At 40.3% G+C, this 26,472-nt stretch overlaps 1 protein-coding gene across 1 annotated transcript in view; it reads left to right on the top strand.

Annotated features, from left to right (window-relative positions):
* The window catches only part of LOC126335025 (RNA polymerase-associated protein RTF1 homolog), a 120,467-nt gene that overhangs the window by 4,986 nt on the left and 89,009 nt on the right, over positions 1-26,472 (top strand). The window contains exons 3-6 of the mRNA XM_049997865.1: positions 6,946-7,135; positions 7,886-8,094; positions 17,645-17,903; positions 20,326-20,418. Coding sequence (XP_049853822.1) covers positions 6,946-7,135; positions 7,886-8,094; positions 17,645-17,903; positions 20,326-20,418 — 751 coding nt within the window. The remainder of the gene's footprint in view (positions 1-6,945; positions 7,136-7,885; positions 8,095-17,644; positions 17,904-20,325; positions 20,419-26,472) is intronic.

Below are 26,472 nucleotides of genomic sequence, written 5' to 3'. Positions count from 1 at the left end.
TATTTTTATTACTATTAACTGTGAAGGAACATTGTAGCCTACTCTGCAAAGACTAGGTGACATTGTTATGTGCAACACTTTTAAAAACACATAAAAAGAATTTCTCAATTTTTTGGCATTGTAATTTTTAATTTATACTCCAAACAAACATGGCATATCTCCTTTGAGCAGAGTGTATGTTCACACTTTGTGCTTGCAAATAAAATATAGTGTACATCAATGGCTTACTATGAAATCTTTGGAAATGGAATGTAAATTCAATTGCTTCTTTGATTCAGTTATACACTTAATAAGTTTCTTGAATATATGTGCAGGTGCGATGACCAAGACTGATGCCGAGTGTGCTAAGGAATGCAGAAAACGAAAAATGAATGATCCAGGAACAGCAGAAGTGTATTGTCAAAAAGATTGTGGGAGAAAGAAAGCAAAATGACAGAAGTTAATAGCTGAGGGAAAGATAGGTCATTTACAAAAATATAAAAATAAAAGAAAAAGATACAATGCACCCTTGCTCACCAAATCAGTGCAAATCCAACATTAAAAATGTCACCTAGCATGTTAGGTAAAGCTATTGTTAGGATCAAGAGATGTCTCCCAAAATCACCTTCCAAGCATCCGGAAGTTCATGGAAAATTCATCAAATCCTTTTAACCTCAAAAACTTAATAAGTTTTTGGAGTTGCTGGATTTAATGCTAGGAATGTAAAACCAAAACAATCCGTATTTGAAAGGAAAAAGAAGGGATCAAACAATACGGGAGAGGATACAATTTTATGAAAGAGATGACATAAGCTGGCAGTGCCCTGGCAGAAAGGAATTCATTTCTATTAAACGTGGTAAAGAGTACAGACAAGAGATATTTTTGTAATACAGTATTAAACAAATTTATGAACTTTTCTGCTAAGAGCATGGGGAGTTGCCCATTGGACTGTCAAAATTTATACAATTACAACCAAAGCATGTTGTGCCTATAACACTAAGAGATCGAGAAGTTTGTGTCTGCACTTATCATAAAAATTGTGCTGTGTTATTAAGGTCTTTGAACAAGCATGTGCCAAGCATACCAAAACGTTTAGATGAAGTACTTGAGAAAACTGTTTGTGATTCCACCAATGTCAGCTGTATAGACAGGAATTGTGAAGTGTGTGGCACTTCAAATCTTGACAGCTATTTTGAAGGGTTAGATTTAAATGAAAGAATAACTTTTTATAAATGGTGTCTAGAAGGAGGTCGTACAAAGAAACAAGAAATGCAAACAAAGTTGTCAGAAGCAAAGGTGCAACTTTATTTACAGTTACAGACTTTGACCAGGCATGTTTACAATGCACGTAGGCAGCACTCAGAGTTGTGCATTTTAAAATGTGCCCTTCCCGAAACAGACATCATTGTACTTGAGGATTTCTCAGAAAACTTTTTGTTAAAACATCAACCTGAGATTATGCAGGCTCACTGGTGTTCACGCAGTGTCTCTATTTTTACAGCCATTGTGTATTACAAGTGTCCTGAACTGAAGCATATAAACTACTGTGTTGTATCTGATTCTTTAGAGCATAGTAAGGACAGTGTCCATGCTTTTAGATTAGATTGGTTTTTTGTTCCATAGATCCGTGCTGAGGAGATCCTCATGGATGTGGAACATGTCAGTTTTTTTATTTTTTTAAGCTGCAATAACAGTACTAATAGTATGAATATATGCAATACATCATTTGTTTCTATTAAAAAATTCATCGATGGAGTAGAAGGACTTGGCCACTAGTAAGTCTTTCAGGCTCATTTTAAACTGATCTTTATTTGTAACTAAATTTTTTATTTTTGCTGGCAAATTATTGAAGATGAGTGTTCATGAGTAGTGGACCCCTTTTTGAACTAAAGTAAGTGGTTTGTTCTTGGTATTGTATGTATGAACTGAACTGTTTGTTGGAAAAAGAGATACATTATTTAGGACAAATTTCATTAAGGAGTGAATATACTGAGAGGCAGTAGTTAGTATACCTAGTCAGGCAATTTTAGCACATCTGAAAACAAAAGTTGGGTTTCCAATTTCACATGTCCATAACTTTAGTGATGGAGCTGCAAGTCAGTTTAAAAGCTGGTTCTCTGTTTGTGATCATCTTGTTCATGAAGATTATTTTGGTGTAACAGCTGATCCGAGTTACTTCGAAACAGCTCATAGAAAGGGTCCACATGATGGCACCGGAGGAGAACTGAAGAGTCATTTTTCGTTCCATACTCCAGAAAAAAATAGTAGTAAATAATGCAGAAGAATTTGCAAAAAGTATTATTGTGATTTGCACTCCAGAGTCAAGAATTGAGGCAGTATAGAAAATGTTGGAAAGCCGATGGAATAACTGTTTGCATATAAGTAGCCTTCAAAAATATCAGTTTGCACAACCCTCGTATGATTAAAAAAACACATCACACTTTTGTATTTTTTTTTTCCTTCTTTTTTCTGGGCAGCATAGTAGTAGGAAGGACCTACAAACTTATCCAGAGTGCATATGTTTTCAAGCAGCAGCAGCAGAACCAAGTAGTTCAAAGCAAGTTAAGAAGTGATTCAGTGTTGTTTGATGGGTCATTTTTACTTTTCAAGGTGCTTCGTGATACAGTTGTTGTATACAGGTGTGCATGCATTATTCAGAAGTTTCATGCTGATAAAGACATTTACGAAGTGATGTGAATGAGGTCAACAGACAATACTAAAAACACATTTAAAATTGTCCAGAATGATGTCTTTAATGTTTCTCCTACTGACATTATTTCTGTGTTATGTGAACCACATATTAATGGTAGCTCTGAAAGATTTACTTCGGCAACATTACTCATGCTTTCTTAAGCAAGTAGTTATGCCTAAGTATATGCATAATTTTTTTTCAATTATTTTGAACTTTATAAATCATTTTCCAGTGTTACTTATTAAATGTAAAGGGTACTTTCTCAGAACAGTGTTTCAAATTATGTATGTACGAAGTCTATATTTTACTAACAATAATTTCGCTTTCCTATGCTACATAATTTTAATTCCAGTAGTAAATTAATATGAAACTTGTATGATGGCATTTATTATAAAATTCAATAAATAACAATATGTTTTGTGTTAAAAGTCAAATTTGTATAGCTGGGGAAAAAATGTCCTTTCGTAACACTGCAGCTACTCACTTTCTTGGATGCAGCATTTAATGTAAGAGCTAAAAATATCTATTGTGCTCTTATTTACGTACTAAACATACGCAGTTAACTAATAAAAAAAATTTGCTAAGTGAAATATAAACATCAGAGCAGGAATTAATCTTTACATTCAAGTATCAAAAAAGCTGTGCTTTTTCTTGTCCTTCCATAACACTCAGTATAATAATTAATAAATATAAAAACATAATATTACTATTTAAATGCATAAAAAATTCCTGTTGCTGGTAACAGTTTGCAGAACATATGCTGTGCCCTAGTTTTCCATTTCTAATTAATTTTTTTTTACTCAGAGTTCACAGAAAGGTGTCCTTCCGTAGCAAAAAAATAGCACGGCCTGACCCTATACTAGGTATCCCTATACAGTTATTTCCTTAACCGTACCTATGCAAAATAAACTTACTTCTTCTTTTTTTGAGGCCTAAATAAAACTAAAATTCTAGGCGCAGTAATTTGCTCAGCTTGTCTGCTGTTCAGTTCTGTTCTTCTTCCTCTTTTTTTTTTCTTCTTGTTGCTTCCATATTGCTACTGTGCAAGGTGACACATTGGTAGGACACTGGATTTCTTTTTGTTTGATTTTCCTAAATTTCTTGAAGGCAAACTCTGTGGTGGTTCTTTTGAAAGGGCACATCCCATTTTCTACCCCAGCCTGAGCCTGAGCATGTGCTTCCCCCCCCCCCCCCCCCCCCTCCCCGATTTATTCACATCACATATCTATCCTTCCTGTATAACTATGTTGTTAAAACAGCAGCAGAAACATATAAACAGAAGAGAATACGGGGTATAAGTCTCCTCCCTTCAAAATCTTGATTATATTGATAGATTGGTCCATAACAGAGTGCATTCTGATTTATGTTGGAAGGTAGCAATTTGGTTGCGAGTTGCTGCAGCCAATGTATGTGAATATGAAATAAAGTTTGTGATAACATACTGGTCTGTAGTGAAGTCATAGGTCAGTGTTTGCTTCCAGAGTAATGCCTTTTTCAGTATTTATAATCATTATGGTATAATAAGGTCAGAAAATCTGTTTTGCATGTTGTTTGAGTATTTTTGTGCATAAATCATTTGTAAACTTTGACAAATGAAGGGGGTGAATGTCCTAGTTAACTTACTGAATGCAGGTGCTAGATTTCTTTGTTGAGTGACATAGTAGGTAGCATTGGAGGAAGGGGATTTTTCTGGGATGTCTGTAAGACAGTTGCCATGAGCAGTCTTCAGTTTGGTTGGACAGGATTTAATTAATGGAGATTTAAGATTGTTTCTTTGTTACCTTTTAGTCTCTCAGCCATGGCCTTGTTGCATGCGGCTATGTCAGACATTGTCTGCTCTTTGTTTGGTTGTTGGTGTAAAGAAATTCAATATTGCTATTCCAAATTCTCTTGAATAATATAGAAAGACTATTCATATTTATTATCCGTATAGTGTCTATCAGCAGCAGTAGTGAACATCAGATTGCACTCATTTGCTTTTACCCAATATGTCGTCAGTATGGCGGAAAGGCCTACTTCCAATGTATACAAAATGCCAACTGCCACTGCATACTCATCCCAACAAATGCGAACAAAAATAAAAAGTATATGAAAAGTTTCACTCCAACCATAAAATGAAACTAACAAGACAACTGTGAAAGATAGGTGCTTTGGGGGGGGGGGGGGACAGGCTAAATATATAACAATACAAAACACTAATAAAAAAAAAAAAAACACCCTCAACTTACAACATAATGCGACAGCCACAAACAACAGAAATCACACATTCACTCGACCTGCGATAAATAGCTATACCAAAAAACCAACAGCTACAACTCCGAAAAATGAAATCTGACATTTTCCTTGACCTGTGTTGCTCAAACATAGCTCTCAATACCTACTTTCAAACCACCAATAAAAAAAATCACAATCGCAACCATAACTTAACACCCCTACACGACTCACGAATATCACTGAAACCAAAACCCCAAAAACTTGTAAAACCAAAACCCACATAGTCGCTAGACTAATTAAAACAAACCAAAATACCATAAATATAAAACAGGCAAAACACCACATTTACTTTAGACTAAACCCAAAACAAAAATTACTTACCAACAAAGGCCTCCAACAAAATCACCCCCTCCATCTCACACACACACACACACACACACACACACACACACACACAATGAACACCAAAGTAATCAAGCACACAAACAAAAAGAAAAAAACGTATAATAGCTCACTGAAAACAAAGCAAACACCTCCAAATCCACATTATGGCACTGACTACCCAGACTCGAATAAACCCACATTACCACAGTGATAGCTAAGACTCAAATGAACCCAATACTACACGTTAAACTAAACATATCAAGAGCTACCACCAGAGGGTGCCATCAAATACAACACATCTACAAACATGAACCAACTCAGAAACGCCACGCCATAGTGACGTCACATGTCACAACACTGTTAAATCATGGGTAAAAGCAAATGGGTGGAATCGGATGCTTCCAATGACACCCATCAACATATGTCATCAACTGGATAGTATCAAACTACTGTTAAATCATAATGCTCAACTCAAAACATCCACTTAGAAGTCTATACAAAGAATTAATATCACATTTCATTTGTCTAATCAGCATCATAACTAATATCAAGAATATTATTATTCAAGGAATTAGCATTTGCCCAAAGTAGGCCTTTATGCTAGGAGCTTCTATATTTGCACCCACATGGTTACTTCTCTTTATAAAGTTGCTTCGATCTCTGTCCTATCTTCAAGATGTGTTAACCCAAGGCATAGTTATCTGCATGCAAATAAAATAAGACATGGCCAGTATTTGTGTTCGCCTCTACATTTACATATTATGAGATAATCCTTCATGAGTTAGCATTTGTCATTAGGAATACTTAGGGATACATACCATTCCTTTGTAATGTTATGTAACACCACACAACAACTCAGTCAAGGAATACAGGATCGGGGGATGGGATCAACAATTAATTTTTCTTCGTCCTCTTTCCTCTTGTACCATGTGAAAAGCAATTTTTTGTTCCAAAGAGAGCATTTTTATTACTTATTGTTTGAGTTATCCTATCACTTGCTGGAAGATTGTATTTTTACTGCATACTAATTTCATTTTTTTAGTTTCTATTCATTAAAGACTGCTATTGCTATATGCATGTGGAGTATTGCACATTTTTATGTACTGTCAGTCGAAAAGTAGTAAGTTATCATTTGAAAAGCTAACTTGCCATTACTTAGTTGCTTAAATGATCTAATCAGTACTGTTGTGCAGTCTTAGAAGTATGATTGAAAATTGAGCACAAAAGTGGGAAAGATGAAGTATAGAAATGAAACAACTTATCAGACATAAAATAGTCGACATGTAGTCTTTACTTCATTAACACTATAAACTGTAGATGCATTCAACAGTTGAAAAAGTTTGTAAGTTACTGTACAGTTTGTTCTTCATTAAAGATGCATAACTGCTGTCTACATCCATCACCCGAGAATACCCATTTGGACACAAGTTAAGCATAATTCAGATATTTTCAAGTTGTCTAGTTATCAGATTTTTTAAGTAGTCTCTGCGAGTCTACCCGAAGATTTCTTGTCAGCTGTAACTACCAGGTAGATGTGACTAATGCTGAAGATGTGTTCCATAATATATGTGGACTTTATATTTGAAATTTAGTTGGATGCATGTAATCATCATGTGCAGTTTTCAGACAAGATGTTATGCTACAGTCAGTTGTCAGCATTATTTTCCTGCTATTAGGTGAGGTTTCGGACTCTGAAGGAAGTGACAGTGACAGCTCAGATCTGAGTCAGGAAGAGTTCAATGATGGCTATGATGAGAACCTGATGGGTGATGAGGAAGACCAAGCTCGACTTGCCCAGATGACAGAGAAAGAGAGGGAGCAAGAAATATTCAAGAGAATTGAACAAAGAGAAGTAATGAAGACAAGGTCTGTACAGTTTTATCTACTCCTGTAATTTGTGGTTTAACAGTTTCAATTGATTAGTTGTTTAAGAGTTTGTGTATATCATGTTGTGAGTAAATCAGTATAACAAAAAATTTAAAAAAATTGTGAGTTATGTTTCAGATGATTCACATCAAAATCAAGGTTTTATGAAAAAATTGTAAAGGCACATCATTAATTTTATTTGGAAAGCAATCCTGCTACTAATGTTTTTGATAAAACACAATTAATGCTTTAAAAGAGAGCGTGTACAATGCAGTTATTTCGATATCTCCTAAATTACACACCATTCAAGTAATAAGTTATTGTAGGCACTTTGTTACAGTTAGACGAGAAAGACATCTCATGGCAAGAGTATGGAGATAATTACAAGTTAAATTGTTCGATATTACTGTGGCAATATTTGTGAACCTTACCCTCTAGATGTGCTTTGTGAGGGGGTGGGAAAACTACATTATTGTCTAACCAACTCAGTTGGTTAGAGCATGTTTCTCACAAAATTAAGTAGTGCATGTTTCTCTGTTGCTGAAAAAAAAATGTAACTGCACACTGATTTGCAGGCATTTTTTTCTGTGCTGTCCATTCCTTACCTTCTTTATTGTTTACACATGACTTACCTGTGCTGTGTTTTTCTTTTAAACAACTTATATTCATTGCAGCAACACTATGCTTCATAGTCAATGCAATAAAAAAAAGATTGTTGTTTAAGATTTCATTTTTTATTTTGTTTTATAGATTTGAGATAGAAAAGAAGCTGCGACTAGCAAAAAAGCAGGAAATGAAGAAAAAGAAAGATCAAGGAAAGAAGAAAGAGGAAAAGATTGATGTGAAAGAAAGGTGTAAGGAGAGAAAGAAAACTGTTGAAGAAAATAGAGGCAAAGTTGACAGGAAAGTGCATGCAATGAATTTGCTAAAAGCACGCCGCGAGGAGAAAAGAGAAAGAGGTATGAGAAATATTTTTTGTGAGAAAGGATTGGTTTAAAATTTTTTCAGCATATGTATGCCCCCCCCCCCCCCCCAATCACCCTTTCCCCAAACACACAAAACTAGTTGAAGGCACATAACTACCATACAGTTTGAGTATTATATTTATGAAAAATATTTGAATTAACTTTTCTGCTCCCTTTCCCTCAAATTTTCACCAGGACCTAACACTGCAGACAGATGAACACTTTAGGGGATCCACTTTGTATGTTTTGGTTGTCGAGGTTTGTTATTCAGCAAGGTTGACTCTGGTGCATTCATCCTAATTTTTAAGAGGGTCTGTCTCCAGATAGCGTCAAAATCATGGTTTGTGTGGCGATGTGAAGCCACATTTCCCACCACCAGTGCTGTGTTTTAAATGCAAATAATAGGACTTCTTCCCAGTGAACACCTGAACTGATTTGCTGAGACTGTGGATGATCACTTGTCTGTGTCAGTTTGGGGAATGACCCTCCTGCATCCCCGAACTGTGCTGCTTCCATCAAGGGACACAAAATTCAGGAACTGAAAGTCACACATTGCCTTTTACATTTTGTAGCTTGGAAAAAACTGACTGATTGTATCCACTACCAATAATACTGGCTTTTGCCACTACTGTGCTCAGTTCATCAGTAGTAGCGCAAATAAACTCTACCATGGGGGTCATAGGCCCATCTGTCTCATGGTTCCAGGGAGAACCATTTCGGGAACCTCTCCCCACATCGAGCTGGAGGAGCAGAACCCACCTCCAGTATTTACCTGTTGCAGGGGGACCCTTCAGGCTCTTTAATTATCACATCATATGCCCCGGCCTGAACATGTTTTAGTAGTAGGTTTTTCCTCTTCCCAATGACAAGATAGTTTCGTCGTCCCAATCCTTAAACTAGGTGGAAACCTTGTTTCCATATACAGCTACCTACCAATTAGCCTCACCAACTTGCTCTGGAAACTGCTCAAGAGGATGGTAGCTCGGCACATGTACTGGGATCTTGAATCGTGGGACACTTCATCGACTTGTCAGTAGTTTGCAGAAGGACCGTCCACAACCAACCATCTCGTTAGCTCCAAAACAGCAACCAAACAGGCTTTTTATAAATCCCAACACTTCATTGCAGTCTTTCATCCTACCTGTTTAGAGTTAGATTTGGTACACCACTCAGCTCCCATGAGTTCAAGAGACCAGCATCCCACAAAGCTCACTTTGGAATGTTACTCTTCCTTTTTACGCGTAACAGGTGACTGGGTAGTGCGTAATTCCCAGCCCTGGGTCAACAGGTAGGGTTCCCTGGTACAGGCCAGGCCCAGGGAGGGGTGACTGCCTGTGCAGCAACCTTCCCAAATTGCTGATTGGTCCCACTGTCAGATGTTCAGGAGGTGTGACCTGAAGTGTGAACAATCATCTAAGGTGGGTGCACCCCTTGTTAAGGGACCTCCCAGTTGGAAGGAGCGTACCATCAGAGACTCTGGCAATCATGGGGATTTTCTCGCAATGAGTCAGTCATCTTCCCAATCAATGTCTATGAAATGTAAACGTCACGTCATGAGGTTAATGATTTGATGACCCTTCCTGGTGCACCACGGTTCCTGCTGGTCTCACGTTCTGAAGACAGTCAGTCCTTCACCACGGTAAATCCGCTTATTATTCAGAAAGGTGTTGATGCAATTGCTGGCCCTGTGAAATCCTGCTCTCGTTTACAGAATGGCACTTTGCTTTTGGAGACTGCACGACAACTGCTTGCCGCCTCACTTCTCCATGGCTACCCTTCTTGTGTTGAGGCCCATAGAACTTCGAATTCTTCCCATGGCGTAATTTACACCAGGCTGCTCGACGATCGAACCATGGCTGAAATCCAATCTTACTTCTCAGATCAGGTGTGATTGCCTTCCATTGTGTAATGAAAAAGATAGATTCCTCCTTAGTGCCCATCCACACACTTTTCCTCACCTTTGATAGAGTGATGCTGCTGTCAAAGATCAAAGCAGGCCGTACATTCTGAACGAATGCACTACTGCTGGTGTCATTGTGTGAATCACACTAGAACGTCTTGTCGACATCCAGCCAAATGTGTAACCTGTGGTAGGGATGCACATGAGGGCGATTGTCAGCCTCCTTCTTCCTGCTATATGAACTGCAATGGCGACAATGCCGCCTCCTTCTTCCTGCTATATGAACTGCAATGGCGGCAATGCCGCCTCCTCTTGGGATTGTCCCGTGTATCTTGATGAGCCAGTTGTCCAAGAGATTCGGGTAAAGGAAAAAGTGCCTTACCAAGTAGCTCGCAAGTTACTGGCTATTTCTCGTCTGGCACCTATAGTTCTGTTCTTGTTACCCCTCACTCCATGAAGGACTTGGCCATGCAGGCATGCATCCTCAAATTCAGCACTGGGGTCGTGAAATCGCACAGTGTCAAGGTAGCATTGCCATCCCCCCCCCCCCCCCCCCCCCCATTTCACTGTCCAACAAACTAACTCTCGCCTCAAGGGGTGAAGCCACCAGCTATACAACCAGTAGGAGTAGGCAGTACTCCCATGAAGACTTCCTCCATCCCTCCAGACTAACAACACCCAAGTCTTCCTCCAACCGGAAAGGGTTGAAGTCCATGAAAGGCAAACAGTCTTCTCCTTCATCAACTCTAAAGATCCTGCTCGTTGATATCGCCGTGTGGTACCTTAGCCTTGCCAGCCTCCATATCCCCGGTGCGCACCACCAGCTGTTTTTCAGTGTTGGACTCCACCGACTGACTGCTCAAGTAAGCCAATGCTTCTGTGGACCTTAGGGAGCAGGAACCTCCTGCTTCTGTGCGCTGTAGCCTGTAGTAGTGACGCTACACTGGCTGTCACTCGGCGGCTGCAGAGTTGACACCCTTCATATCTTCCTCCTCATGACTGTCCTCCAATGGATCATACATGGCTGTCGGTCCCACAAAGAGGATTTATGGCTGCTTTTAGCATCGTAGCATCCCTTGTACTCTGCCTTCAGGAAACGAAATTGTGTCCTCACGACCACTTTGAGCTTTCACATTACTTACTGATTCATTTTAACCTTCCCCCTGAGGTCGGCATTCCATCTCGTGGGGGTGTCATGCTGCTCATATGGTGTGACATTCATAATCAACCCATCTCCCTGACTACGTGTCTTCAAGCGGTTGCAGTTTGCCTTTTCCTTCCTTACCTGACTTTTTCCCTCTGTACCATTTATGTCCCTCCGTCATTCGATGTCACCAGATCAGACTTCCTTCAGCTTATTGGGCAGCTACCTCCCCCATTTTTGCTACTTGGTGACTTCAATGCTTATCGTATCCTTTGGGGTTATCCCAGGACCTGTCAGAGAGGTGCCCTCTTGGCCGACTTTCTTAATCAAGTCAACCTCTTCTGCCTTAACACTGGAGCACCCACTTTCCTTTCAGGCTCCTCACACACCTATTCCCATTTGGACCTATCCTTTTGCATTGCACTGCCCAGCTTGCCCATCATCTTGAATGCTCTGTTTTTTCGGACACCTACTCGAGCGACTATTTCCCATGTGCTCTCCATTTGCTTACGCCTCCCACATCCATGTGCATGCCCAAATGGCAGCTTACTAATGCTGGCTGACTGCTTTTCTCCTCCCTGGCGACCTTTGAAGAACAAGATTTCTCCAGTTGTGATGACCAGGTGGACTATCTCACCAACGTTATCCTTAGTGCTGCAGAATGTTCCATTCCTCGCAATTCCTCTTTATCACGTTGTGTCCCAGTCCCTTGGGGGACTGAGGCAAGCCATGATGAAATCCACACACAGAGTCATGATTTCCATGTTATTAACAGTCATCCTATGTTGGCAAACTGCGTTCATTATAAACAGATGTGTGCAAAGTGTCATCGTGTTCTTCGGGATAGCTAACTGGATTTCACTCACTAGTTCTTTCAACAGTTCCACCCCTTCGTCTGCCATGTGGGCCAACCTCCAACGGCTCTCTTGGACCAAGATCCATTCCCCCATTTCTGGCTTCACAGTAGCAGACAGTTATTGTGGACTCTGTTGCTATCTCCAACACCTTGAGCCATCAATTTGGTGAAGTTTCGAGCTCTTTCTATTGTCACCCTGCCTTCCTCCATTGGAATCGAGCGGAGGAGGCTTGGGTGATACCCTTTTCTTCTCCGCATTGTGTGTGCTACAATGCCGCCTTTACTATGAGGGAGCTAGATCATGCTCTCACTTCATCCTGATCCGCTGCCCCAGGGCCGGACACCATCCACATTCAGATGTTGCAGCACCTTTCTCTTGCGGGCACTTTATGCTTAACACGAACAACCGCATCTGGGCAGAAGGCACATTTTCCAGACACTGGTGTGAAGCGATCGCCATACCCATGCCTAAGCCTGGTAAGGACAAAAACCTTCCTTCTAGCTACCACCCCATCTCTCTCACCAGCTGTGTTTGCAAGTTGATGGAATGTATCCCAGCGGGTATGGTGGCTCGAGTCTCGCAATTTACTGACAAATGCACAATGTGGATTTAGTGTGGTGCTCTACAGTTGACCATCTCGTTGCTTTGTCCACCCATGTCATGAATGATTTTCTGCGGAAATCCCAGACTATGGCAATGTTTTTTGATTTGGAGAAGGCCTACGACACCTGCTGGAGAACTGGCATCCTGTACACTTTACACGTGGGGCTTCTGTGGGCGCCTGCCCTGTTTCCTTCGGGCATTTTTAAAAGATAGAGTTTTCAAGGCGCGTGTGCACTTTTATCCAGGAAAACTGTGTGCCTCAGGGTTCTGCTCTGAGTGTCGTCCTCTTTTCTATCACCATTAACCCTATCATGGCCTGTCTCCCACCAGGCATCTCTGGCTCCCTTTTTGTTGACGATTTTTGCCATCTGTTGTAGTTCTCAACGTCCCTGTCTCACTAAGTGGTGTCTTCAGCAGTGTCTTGATCATGTTTACTCCTGGAGCATTGACAGTGACTTTCGCTTTTCCACTGACAAAACCGTCAGTATGAATTTTTGGTGACGCAAGTGGTTTCTCCCGCCATATTTACATCTTGGGCTGTTGCCCTTCCATTCGTTGATACTATGAAACTCTGGGACTCTTGCTCAATAGGAAACTCCCTTCGTCCCCCCATGTATCTTACCTGGCAGCCCGCTGTACGTGGTTCCTCAGTGTCATACATGTCTCAATGGTACTTCCTGGGAGCACCAATCGAACCACCCTCCTCCGTTTGTAACAGTCCCTTGTCCGTTTGAAACTCGGCCACGGGTGCTTTGTGTATGCATCTGCACGCAGTTCCCTCTTACGGCGTCTCAACACTATCCACCAATGTGGCATTCATTTGGCCACGGGCACATTTTACGCCGGCCTGGTAGATAGTCTGTATGCTGAAGCTGTTGGACTACCACTGTCCTACTGCCGTGACTTTCTCCTCAGCATGCCATTTGTCTGCTAAGCGTGGCCACCCATCATATGCCTCCTTCTTTGATGATTCATTTGATTGTCAGTATGGGGCTTGTTGTTCTGTTACCTCCTGGATCCTGCTTTTGGCACTTGCTACGGCGGCTTAACTCCACACTACCTGCACCTTTCCTGGGGGTGTGAACCCTTCACCACCTTGGCTTCATGAAGCGGCCCATGTTAAGATTGGCTTCCATTCACTTCCTAAAGACACTACTCCAGCCTCGGTCTATCGCCTAAAGTTTCGCGGCCTTACCATGGAACTTCGCGATAGTACATTTGTATACACTGATGGCTCTCAGATTGGCTGTGAGGTCGGGTGTACCTGCGTCATTGGCACCCGTGTCTTTCAATACCGGATTCCGGCAGCTTCCTCAGTATTTACAGCCAAGCTCTTCGTCTTGTATCAGGCCATGGAGTACATCCCGTGACACAACCTTTTCAATTGTTTCCTCCGCTCAGACTCTCTGTGCCTTTCAAAGTCTATGTGCACTGTATACTTCCCATCCCTTAGTGCAGCGAGTCCAAGAAAACTGTCAACTGCTCACTCTTGGTTGAGCCAGTGTCATGTTTCTGTAGGTTCCTTGTCATGTTGGTCTGCCAGGGAATGAGGCTGCTGCCAAAGCTGCAGTTCTCGTACCTCAGCCTGCAAGTACCTATATTCCCTCCGACGATCTCTGTGTTGCCATCTGTCAGGAGGTGGAGTCCTTTTGGCATCACCAGTGGTCTTCCCTTCACGGGAATAAGCTCCAGCTTATTAAGCCTCTCCCAGCGGCATGGACAACCTCCTCTCGGCCCTCCTGCTGGGAGGAGGTTATTTTAACTCTGTTGTGTATTGGGCACTGCCTTTTTAGCCATTGTCATTTGCTAAGTGGCACTACCCCACCACTTTGTACACATTATACTTAAGTTTTAACTGTCGGCCACTTCCTGTTGGACTGCCCACTTTTTAACGTTTTACATTCCCATTTAGATTTGCCGTCTGAGTTCGGCCGTTTTAGCAAATGGCACGCGGGCTGTCGACCGCGTCGTACTTTTTATCCACCAAAGAAATATGGCGAAGGCCGTTTAATTTTTAGTTTTGGACCTCCGTTTTGTATTGCATTTTTTAACCCCTTTTCCATGTTCCTGTTTGTAGCTGTTTTCTATTATGTCCATTGGGACTGACATTTAGTTATTTTTTAACTCCCCTCTGTCTTTGTTTTCTATAGTTTTGACTTGTTCCTGTATAACCCCAGTTGTTTTTGCGCCCTAAAGCAAAACAAAGCCAAACCACCTACCTTCCTCAGAATGTACTGGTTGTTTCCACACACCCGCTTGTGGTTAGTACACAGACCATAATTTACGAGCAACAAAAATAATTTGTTGCCCTCAGTGTCTCTTTATGCCAGTTCTTCAGGAGTATGAGGATGATATCATCATTTACACTGGTGAACTTAAAAACCAGGATAATTAAGTCTCCTGCTGGTCAGTAACATCATTTGTTGCCAGGAATGTGCAGTGTTTTCACACCAGATCTAAGGCCATGAACGGACACCTACGTTTTGTTAGACACCTCCCTCAACTACATTGTAATTTATAGTGGATCAGTGAGCGATATCCAGGCTATTGGTAGATGTTGCTCTCATCTCTGTCTGATGACATTTCTCTGTACTGCTTGTGCTGCATGTCTTAGCTGTCTTTTTTTTTAGTCCCAAGTCACGGTTACCTCAGGGGATGAATTGGTCAACCATTTGAGTACTGAAGCGATTATTTGCCCAACAATAGTTTTGACAATCACAGTTGGTGATTTTTCAGAGCAAAAAAGACCTCTATCATACTTGGAGATGGAACAAAATCTGGTGTTCTGCCACTGTGTGGTGCTTCTCCTTCCTTTTCTCCCAGAAGTAGTTCATTCTGTGCCAACTCTCGATTGGTCATATCAGATTAATGCCGAGTTTTATTTTATGTGATAGGTCATCCCTTGTGGATGTGGAACCTTACAGATGGGTCACATCCTGGTGAAATGTCCCCTCCTCCTGGCTCTCTGTTTTAAGCAAACTGTTGCAGACTTTTTGTTTCTAATATTGGTGAATGACTCGAGTACTGTTTTCAGTTTACTCCATGTAAGTTGTTTATACTTGGATATAAACTTTTAAACTGTTGTTGTTGTTGCTGCTGCTTGCTGGATCTCGGGGCCATTGACCCTACCTCCTTCGCCATGCTCCTTCATCATCCCTCTTCTCGCATTTTAATTGCTTGTAGATGCAGTTAACCCTCATTTTTATGCTGCACTCTAATTTCAGTTTTAAGGGAAGCACTCTAGTAATAGTGTTCGTACTTCCTCCTCTATAATGGATTGGGTAAGGATGGCTGTGACAGGAATGGCCTACATGCAGAGTTCTGGGGGCACTTGCCAGGCCCTCACACTCCTGCTGACCTTATTGCTTCTCTCGGCTTATTTTATTATTGTAGGTCCAACTGACAGCCATTAAATTTCTAGCCTTCTCATTTTAGCTGTTACAAATCTCCCAGCTAGAAGGCATTCTTGATGCCGTTCCTTTAGTTGCCCTTAATTGGGTTGGCGGGAGTCAGATGCTGGTGGGGTTTCTCTCACCACAGATGAGCCCTGGGAGACCCTTCACCTGCTCTTACTATTACTGGTCTGACACATTTGTGATTCTCTTCAAATTATGTTTGTTCTGGCATCAATATTGCTTTCAGTGCCTAGATTATACCAATCGTTCACACTTTCATATTTCAGTCAAGTTTATCTCTGATGATGTCTAACTCCAGATGATCTCTCTCTTGACAGATGATCAGATGACCTTGTTGTTTACCCCCTTAATCGCCACCCCCCCCCCCCCCCCCCCCCCCAGCCCAGTCAATTAACCAACAGGTATTCACATGGTATTTTGATGAACCAGTTACATGAGTTACATGGAAGTTGTCCTTTCACTCCATGTTAATTAGTAAGCTGCAATGCTGCCTATTCTGACGTCCAGGCAGGAAAGTTATGTCAATAAAAATTAACTGGGGATGCACAAGTTGTAAAGGCAACTGTGATTGCAATAGTGTGTTTATGTACCACTTCCTAGAACCGGATAGCAGAAGCAGTGTTGACACACACACACACACACACACACACACACACACACACACACACACATATATATATTCTGTGTGTGTGTTTGTGTGTTTTGTTCATGTGCCTGTCTGCCGGCGCTTTCCCGCTTGGTAAGTGGGAAAGTGCCGGTAGATAGACACAATAAATAAAACACACACACACAGAATTTCTAGCTTTCACAACCAATGGTTGCTTCTTCAGGAAAGAGGGAAGGAGAGGGAAAGACGAAAGGATGTGGGTTTTAAGGGAGAGGGTAAGGAGTCATTCCAATCCCGGGAGCGGAAAGACTTACCTTAGGGGGGAAAAAAGGACAGGTGTACACTCGCGCACACACACACATATCCATCTGCACATACACAGACATAAGCAGACATTTACTTGTGTCTGTGTATGTGCAGATGGATATGTGTATGTGTGTGCGCAAGTGTACACCTGTCCTTTTTTCCCCCTAAGGTAAGTCTTTCCGCTCCCGGGATTGGAATGACTACTTACCCTCTCCCTTAAAACCCACATCCTTTCGTCTTTCCCTCTCCTTCCCTCTTTCCTGAAGAAGCAACTGTCGGTTGCGAAAGCTAGAAATTCTGTGTGTGTGATTGTGTGTTTTATTTATTGTGCCTATCTACCGGCGCTTTCCCGCTTGGTAAGTCTTGGACTCTTTGTTTTTAATATATATATCCCTAGGTTTTTCTCTCTCTCTAATTGCTAACCAGGGAAAAGTGAAGAAAGAGAAATAAAAAGGAAAAAGAGACACATGGCTACTGGAACAAAGGAAATCTGTAAACTATTGATCTGATGAGATATGAGGTGTAAACAGTGGTTCTCAGGACTAAGTCCAGGGTATACAGAACAACATACTTTAAGGGTCTCACTTGTTTTTAATTATGTCTTGTGTGAGGTGCGTAATTTGACAGTTATTTGGTGGTTATAAAATTAACATAACTATGACAGAAGATCAGTATCAGTGTTTTTGTACATAATTATTGATTGTATTTCAGAGGAGAAAGAGAAGCAGCAACGTATTGAGCAGGAAAAACGGAAAGAAGAGGAGAAAGAAGTTACTGAAGAGCAGGAAGAGGATGGCGAACAACCCGAGGAAAAATCTAGTAGTTCTAAAACCAAGCTAAAAGCCTCTGAAGTGTACACTGATGACAGTGGGTCAGACAGTGAGAAGTCTGAGAAGGAAGAAACTCAAAGGAGAAGCAGGAGTAGTAGTAGCAGCTCTCGGAGCAGTAGTGACTCGGAATCTGACAAGAAGTGAGTAGTTTTCTGATACTGTATACATTGACAGTCATTAGTTGCTGGTCTATAACTAAAATCAGCTTATATAAATTGCATTTTTGTGTATCAGGTTTCTATACAGGGTGGTGCTTCCTTTAACTGCTGTTCCGCTTTGACTCGCACTTTTCTGCAGAAAGCTGGTGTTTAAAGAAATGATATTATTTTCTTCTTAGGTATCCTGTATTTCCTCAAGAAAGTTATATATTGTTACAAGTCGTGGATACTAGAATATACGTGCTAATTGCTGGAACTGAAACAACTGTAGGAGCGTGACAAGTGAAAACAAAATGTGCTTTATATATTTTGTATTTATTTATTTTGTATTAGGAAATAAAAAGTATTTCCTTGTAAATAGATAAAACACAAAAAGGGAGAAAAGTTAAAGAAGGGACATAGGTAAAGTATGAACAGAATATTTGCTGCAATTACAGGCTAGGAGATTACAGTAGTTGAGATTCTAATTCTGAATAGTTGTAGAAACCTAAAACTGTTGATAAGTGAAAAATGAGATCACAAAACGAGAAAGAACTTTAAGGTAAACGTAGAAATGAAGGATAGTGTGATGGCAACAAATAAATAAACAGAAAAAAGGACAAGGGAACATGGGAAAAACAGTTAAAAAGGTCAAAAAGACCACTTACATGGTGAAAGGTGGGGTTGGTTTGAGTAGAATTGATGAGGGGCAAGTATCTGCTGAAGGGCTAGTTCTCATAACTCAGTAGCATGTATCAAAAAATGGTCAGCTATTAGATATTAGGTTTAAATATCATTCATTCTTTAAGTTAAATAATATTATTTAATTATCACAATATTATGATAAATTGCTTCTCACCACATAGAGGAGGCATTAAGTGCAAGATGGGAACATGAAAACAAGACTGTTGAAATTCAAGCTATCACAGGCCAACCTTTCAGTGACATAAATTATAATTGGGGTGATATGAAATGATGTATTGGTGCGTACTTGGGAGTTGCCGCCACACTACCCAATGAGTGTGTTTCAGTAATTGTGTGAATAAGTACTACGGGAGGTAAGAGGGTTGATTTAGATTCAAAACTTCGTTATCATAGTTCGGAACAATACTAAGTAACTAGGGTCATACTATTCTCATACTTCAGAATATTTTTAGTGGAGTTAGGTTGGGACAGGATGATGTGAGAGATAAGTTCAATATAGATAATTTTATGAAATTAAATAGTTAGAGTACTATTTAGTTAGTGTGCTTTTATCTCTCTGAAAGCCCAAGTCTCCAGGGAACTAACATTTATAATTTAGGAGACAAGGAGGGCACCCATGGAATAGGAGAAGTGCTGAGTCATCTAAAGACACACACAAAAGACAATGAAAACTTCATTAGCTATCAGAATAAATCCTTTGCCAAGCTAGAGTGCAAATGTTAGAGAGCCTTTGACGTGTGATTTGGAATGGATGAGAATAAGTGAAAATGTTATTGTTGATGAGCTTAATTTGAACGAACCAAGAATGATGACATCCAAGTAGATGATGTCAAGAAAAGTTAAATGAGGAAGTGTTTTATAAATATGTGTGCAATGCTGAAGAAAATAAAAGTGATAGTGTTGAAACATTTTACATCTTTTTACACAGAATTTATCATACCTTACAATTACCATTGTGTGGAAATGTAGGTGATGTTAAGAATGACTGACAAATGCAAATCAAATAAAGTCAAGAAACCTTCCTAGTAATTGTGGGCCTTGAAAAAGTCTGATGAAGTAAGATGGAATAAAATGTTCACAATCCTTAGAAAAATTTGTATAAAGAACAGAGCCAGACAAACATTCTAGAATGTCTACAAAACCTTATTGCATTGTTAATGTGATCGATGAAACCATATTCCATACTAACTGATTCATCTCCTTTCCTTAAGAAAGCATCAAGAAAAATTACTATATAATAATTTATATTATTATAAGTAAATCGCTGCAGATAATCTAAAATAACAAGCACTTCAGTCAAACCACAGTTAAACATCGTAGGAGAAACCACATGGATATACAGTATACATGCAAAACCCTCAAACTTTTGTGGAGAATTTTGCAGCACCTCATAATAGACTGAACTATACCACACTGTGTGAAAAAGCATATCACTTAATGATCAATTCTTGTCACATCTGTGTTTTGGAACTCTGCAGTTGTGCATTTGTTAAGCTGCGAAATGGAAGTAAAAATACTTACTGCTGAAAATTGCGCGTGCGCGTCCACACACACACACACACACACACACACACACACACACACACACACACACACACACACACACACTTTACATGTATGAGAAAATCTTTTATTTTTAACTGTATAATGTTTCTATAAGTCATTTTTAGTATACTGTACTTATTTATGTCTATGCTTATACATAATTCAATGGTTTTAGGTCAGTATCCAGTACAAAAACGAAGAAAGTTAACTTTGTAACCAAAAAAGAAGACTTAAGTAAAATAAGGTTATCTAGGCATAAGATGGAGAGGTACGTATTCAGTCTCAGCATAAACATAATTAAAGCCTGATGAGTGTCGTTGGTCTTCAAAACTTACTGCTGCATGAAACCTCTAATACCTTTACTTCTTATGTGCTGCTCTTCAGCTTAGCTCTGTTTATTATATAAACCAAGCTTTTCTTTTCATATAAAAAGAAAAGGAAGGAACTGTATAGTTGCTCATAATTAAAGCATTGTTTGGTTCTTATATCCTACTCGAGATGCTGTTGTGTGTGAGCTGTCAAAAGTTGTAGTTAGGAAGCATGTTTGTAATTTGTATTCAGATTAAGGAAAGTGAATGGAAGTCTGATATGTTGGGAGGATTCTGGGCTAGTGAACTGCACATTCTAATGTAAACACATTCCAGGTGTGTTTTCTTTTCATTCATTGTTATTGTCCTTTGAGTGGTTTTATTCTTCGCTTGCTTTTTCTGTTTAGTGTTAACATTTTCATCCTTATGCAGCAGTTACACTCAGTTTCCATTATCTCTTTTGAAAGTTCTAGTTTTTATCTGCCGATACTATTTATCTCTTATTGATACTCTCAGCTCTCGGGATAACTAATTCCTGATCGCTATGGTGTATCACTAACGTGCCCCTCCCTCTGGTATGTGTTTTTCCAGCTTTTGTTGTATGGTGGTGGTGGTGGCGGTGGCGGGTGGCGGTCAGTCTTTCCTGTGCAAGCCTTGTCACATCTGCAAAACTGCATAACTGCTGCAACTTGCAGCAGTTTGAATCTTATTACAGCAGTCAAGCCTTGGTTCCCTTATTCGATTTCTATCATCTACACTTTGCTTCAATACCTAATTGCTAATTCCTTAGTGTTTCAGGATGTGAGGTGTCCTATCGATTCATCTTTTGCTGTAGTAAAGGTGTGCCATAAGTGAAATGACATAGTTCCGGAGACTTACCTGGTCTTATACAGATATGATTTTATATTTATAGACTGAAGCAGTGAGTGATGCTGAGGTACTACTCCAGAACATGGAGCTCTTTGATGATTCTGTTTGTGTGTAAGGCAGAATTAAAGTAGACCGGAGCAGCAGTGAGAATTTGGGTTGAGGAGGGCGGCATGCCAGGATCATCAGTGCAGTTCTGTGAGCCACTGTGCCAAGGTGTCTTAGTGGCTAAAACACTTACGCATTGAATACCCAGCTTCCATTCCTGGCCTCGGTACCAATTTCACTTCTTTAAGTCTGTATACCTTGTGCCATAAATTTATTTTTTCTCCTGTTAGTACATCTTGCTTATTTATGCAAACCACCCATCTGATCTTCAGCAGCACTGCATTTCTTTAGCTTTTATCCTCTTCATGTTTGTACTATTTGTCATCCACGTTTCACTTCCATTTGAGGCTACATTCCGTCAAATAACTTCATAAAAGACTTCCTAACATTTAAATTTATATTCATTCAGAAACAGTTTTTTTATTTTATTATTATTATTATTATTATTTTTTTTTTTTTTTTTTTAATGCCAGACTTTCTTGTGTATTCTTTTCTTCTTACCCTGAAATAGAATCAACTTTCATTGCGAAAATTCACAGATTGCAGTCAGGTTCAAATGTATCTACAGTTTACAGTGTAGTGACATTACAAAACAACACATTTGTTTTGTGCAAATGCAAATTGAAATAATAAAGAAATTGTTATTAACAAATAAATATGTGAATGCCCCTCTCTCAAGCTGCTGAAGATCGAAATGTTTTGTTCGATCTAGGTTAGGTTAAGGAAAGGAAAGTATCAACAGTGTATGTAATGAGTGTAGATAATAACTGATCTCGAAACAATTCTTGGACACATCTTAATTTATGTAGTTCGTTTAAAGGCATTTTATAGACACGTAGTGGCAGACTAAGAAAGGAAGATTCAAACTATTTGCTGCGGATAGTTAAGTGTGCTGATTTTGACAGCAGCCAATAATGATTGAACATCTCATACAAATGTACCCTCTTGGCTTGAGTAGCAGTAACTATATGATTAGCCAGCAAACACGTGCTTAAGCTGCTATGACAACTGCACGCACATTGATGACTAAAACATAAGCAAATATGTCATTTAGCAAGGTGATACTTGCGTCAATGGTTTCACGATTGCTTCGGTAGCGTGGAGGTTGCATTCTGACTTACAGTGCAAAGGTTCTTGGATTGAAACCCAGGTCACTTCTCAAGAATTCCATTTCCAGTGTGTCTACTGAGGATGACAAAGGGCAAACCCATCCTCAGAGTTAAATGATAAATCATTTAAGCTGAGCTTTTGCTTGGACACAAAATATTGTGCAGTAGTTAGAACTGAGGTTGAGTGTCTTCTGAAGCTATCCAAAAGAAACCAGCCACTGACCTGAATCTTTTAACATAAAGATTTTATTTTGCATGAAGCTTCCAGTTTTTGGTTGGAAATTTGTTTAAAATAGATTTAGCAATAGTCTGCAGTTTAAAGTAGATTTAGCAGTGGTCTGCAGAGTTGTCCACAAGGTATTGGCTTGCGTTGCCCCACAGAGGAATGACTTCATCCAAATGCATATGGAAAAAAATGACGTGACAAGAACTAAGCATGGTTTTTATCAAATAGTGCATTTTCCTGGTGTTTTAGGCACTGTTGGCTACACCCATATAATCATCCAATCTCCTGGTGGCGAAAGTGCAAAGATGTTTAGCAACTATTATGGGTGGTTTTTGTTAAAACTTAAAAGCAGTCTTTTAATGTAAATGGAGACGCATGCGCACACACACAGGTTTAACTTTGACAAGCTTTTGGAGCCAGTGGCTCATCTTTCTGTCAGAATAGCTGAAGGGGAAGGAAGAGGGGTGAATGAAAAGGACTGGTGAGGTTTAAGAAAAGAGGTACAGTTTAGAAAAGTCACCTAGAACCCCAGGTCAGGGGAGACTGATTACTGGGGACTGCACTGGAAGAGATCTGAAAGCTTAAAGGTGGAAAGCAGAGTAATATGCAAGACAGAGATCACTACTAAAACACCATGCACAAGTTAATAAGAGTGGAAAATCTAAGTGCATTTTGTGTAACAGAGGTGGGAGGGGGGACGACAAAATAGTAGACCATAAAATGAGAGGTAGAAAACTAAAATGGAGTGAAAAAAGGAGTAGTTACTGTGAAGAAATGCTGAGATGAAAGGAATTAATGTAAATTAAGGCCAGGTGGGTGTCGAGAACCAAGGACATGTTGTAACACTAGTTCCCACCTAGGGAGTCCTAAGAAACTGGTGTCTGAGGGAAGAATCCAGATAATGTGTATGGTGAGACAGGTGCCGAGGTCATGGCTGTCATGTTGTAGAGCACACTCTGCAACAGGATATTGTGTGTTGCTGGTATACACCCTCTGCCAGTGCACATTCATCCTGACTGATAACTGTGTGGTAGTCTTGCCGATGTAAAAGGCTGAACAGTGTTTACATAACAGCTGGTATATGACGTGTTGTTTCTGAGGTGTCTCTCCCTTTGATAGTGTCCATTTTGCCAGTTACAGGACTGGAAGAGATGGTGGTAGGAGAGTGCATAGGGCAAGCCCTGCAGTGGGTATGGTCACAGGGATAGGAGCTATTGGTTAGGGAGGTGGGTGCAGTAGGAGCATATGGTCTGACAAGGATATTGTGGTGATGGGGGGGGGGGGGGGGGGGCACGAAAAGCTATTGTAAGTGTGCTGAGAAAAATCTCACACAGAATCACAGAATGAATCTTATTTCAGGGCGTGATTTTTAGGAAGTCGTGGCCCTTACTGGGTGATAAGTTGTGTGCTCCAAGGTTGTTTTTTGGAAGGATCAGCAGTACCAGGATTGGGTGTGATGGCCTGGGAAAACTGCTTTTGAATTAGGCTGTTGTGATAATTACGTCCAGTGAAGGCTGAGGTGAGAGTGCTGGTGTATTACTGTAAAGAGTCTGCATCCGAACAAATATGTTTGCCTCGAGTGCCGAGGCACCAAACATGTGACGTGGAAAGGTTGACAACTGTCAGAATGTAAGTACTGTTGTTTGTTAGTTGTTTTAATGTGGATGGAAGTGTGTAGCAGGCCTTTTGTGAGGATGAGATCAGCATCAAGGAAAGTGCCATGGGATTCTGAATAGGACCATGCTAAATTTAATTGGGGGAAGATACTTAAGAGATTCCAGCCTCACTATTACTCCATATGTCGTATCTAAACCAAACCAGGGACTGAAGGTTTACGGATCCAAGGAAAGCCCTGCCAAGCGACCCATGAAAGGTTGGCATAGGAAGGAGCCATCCTGGTTCCAATGGCCGTACCTCTGATCTGTTTGTATGTCTGCTGTCAGAGGTGAAGCAGTTGTTGGTAGGTATAAAGTTGATTAAGGTCAGAAGGTTGTCATAGGTTTGGAATCAGGTTGGTGTTGACTGAGGGAATATTGAGCGGCAGACAGACAATGTACATGGGGATATTGGTGTAGAGGGACATGGCATCAGTGGTGACAAGCAAGGTGAGTGGTGGGAGTGGGACGGGCATGGATTTCAGGTGATCTAGAAAATGGATGGTATCTTTAATATAGAAGGGAAGTCTTTGTGCTATGGGTTGCAGGTGCTGATCAACTAAGTCAGACCTACATTTTGTTGGTGCTTCGAAGCCAGCAACTGTAGGATGGCCAGGATGATTGGGTTTGTGGATCACATAGGAAGAAGGTCAAAGTTGGGGGTGCATGGTTTGGGTGGGATAAGAAGTTCTATGGACTGAGGTGTAAGTCCTTGTGAGGTGCCTGAGATTTTTAGGAGGGACTGCAGGTCAGTTTAATCACAGGGATGGGATCTTGATGGCAGATGCTGTATGTAGAGGTGTCAGAGAGCTGGCACATACCTTCACTAGCATACTCCTGTCTGTCAAGTACCACAGTGGAAGAGCCATTGTCTGCTGGAAGGATAATGATGGAGTCATCAGCTTTTAGGGAACGTAGAGCCTTGAATTCTGCAGAAGATAGGTTAGTTGACATTATGTGTAAAGAAAAATAGGTCCTTCACCAAAGCAGCATTGATAAATGTAGGTTTACAGCTGAAAGTGAGACCTTTGGATATTACAGATGATTCAGGAGGGGAGTGTGCTTTAGACAAGAGTTACTGTACTGTTGTGACTGGTTCTTGTGATTGAGGTATTATTGGTCTGGGAGGCAGTTGTGAAAGCTGTGGGATATTAAGGAGGTTGGCCGAGCTTGGTTTGTAGGAGAGCAGTGGTAGTTGATGGTGCAACTGTTTGGAGGGAAAAAGAAAAATAGGTAGGGGAAGGTCGTGAAAGGAGACAAAATTTTAAAAATTGGCCAGACAGAAAGTCACAGGACATAAAGAAATGCAGGGGATGGCAGTAAAAGTTGGTCAGTGTGGTTTCGTGAAAAACACACATACAAAACATTAAAGAACAGCAGGGTAAGTGGAGGGTAGGAAAGAAAAAAAACTGTCAAATTTGCAAATAAATCGACAAGACACTCGGGAGAAGACCCTGCAGTGTAGTGAACTGTAGCCAAATTTGTAAATAACAGTGGAATTGTTATATGCAAATTCACAAAAAACAAAAGGCCTGTCTAAGTGCACAAAAAGTGGTACAAAAAAATATGTAGGGGCAAATAAATGATGTTGCAGACAAATAAATGATGGGACCACTAGCACAAAAGGTAGAAAACAGATGATAGTTTGAAAAAGACAGATGACAACAAGGATAGTTTGAAAAATACAGATAAGAGAGACTGACGAGAGGATTGCGTGAGAAGGAATGATGGCCACAATGATCAGTCTCAGGCGCAGATGTTAATCAGCGCATATTAAAATGTATTCAAAGTACTGCATATAACTTTGGGATGAAAATATGTCTACAAAGAAATTCCAGTACTAACAGAAAATGAAGCTAACAGGAATCACAACGCAATGAGTGTTGAATTTAACAGTGTATCTTCATAGAAGCATTTATGCAATTTCCTTATTGGCCTTAGTAAATTTATCTGGTTTTTGCATTGTGTTGTGCCTACATATTGGTCTAGTATGATTTCCAGCAACAGATTTTTTTGTATGAGGAGTTTACTTTCCTCCACCTTTATAAT

This window comes from Schistocerca gregaria, chromosome 2 (genome assembly GCF_023897955.1).
Source record: "Schistocerca gregaria isolate iqSchGreg1 chromosome 2, iqSchGreg1.2, whole genome shotgun sequence".
Taxonomy (NCBI): domain Eukaryota; kingdom Metazoa; phylum Arthropoda; class Insecta; order Orthoptera; family Acrididae; genus Schistocerca; species Schistocerca gregaria.
This window is presented reverse-complemented; position numbering and strand designations above follow the sequence as displayed.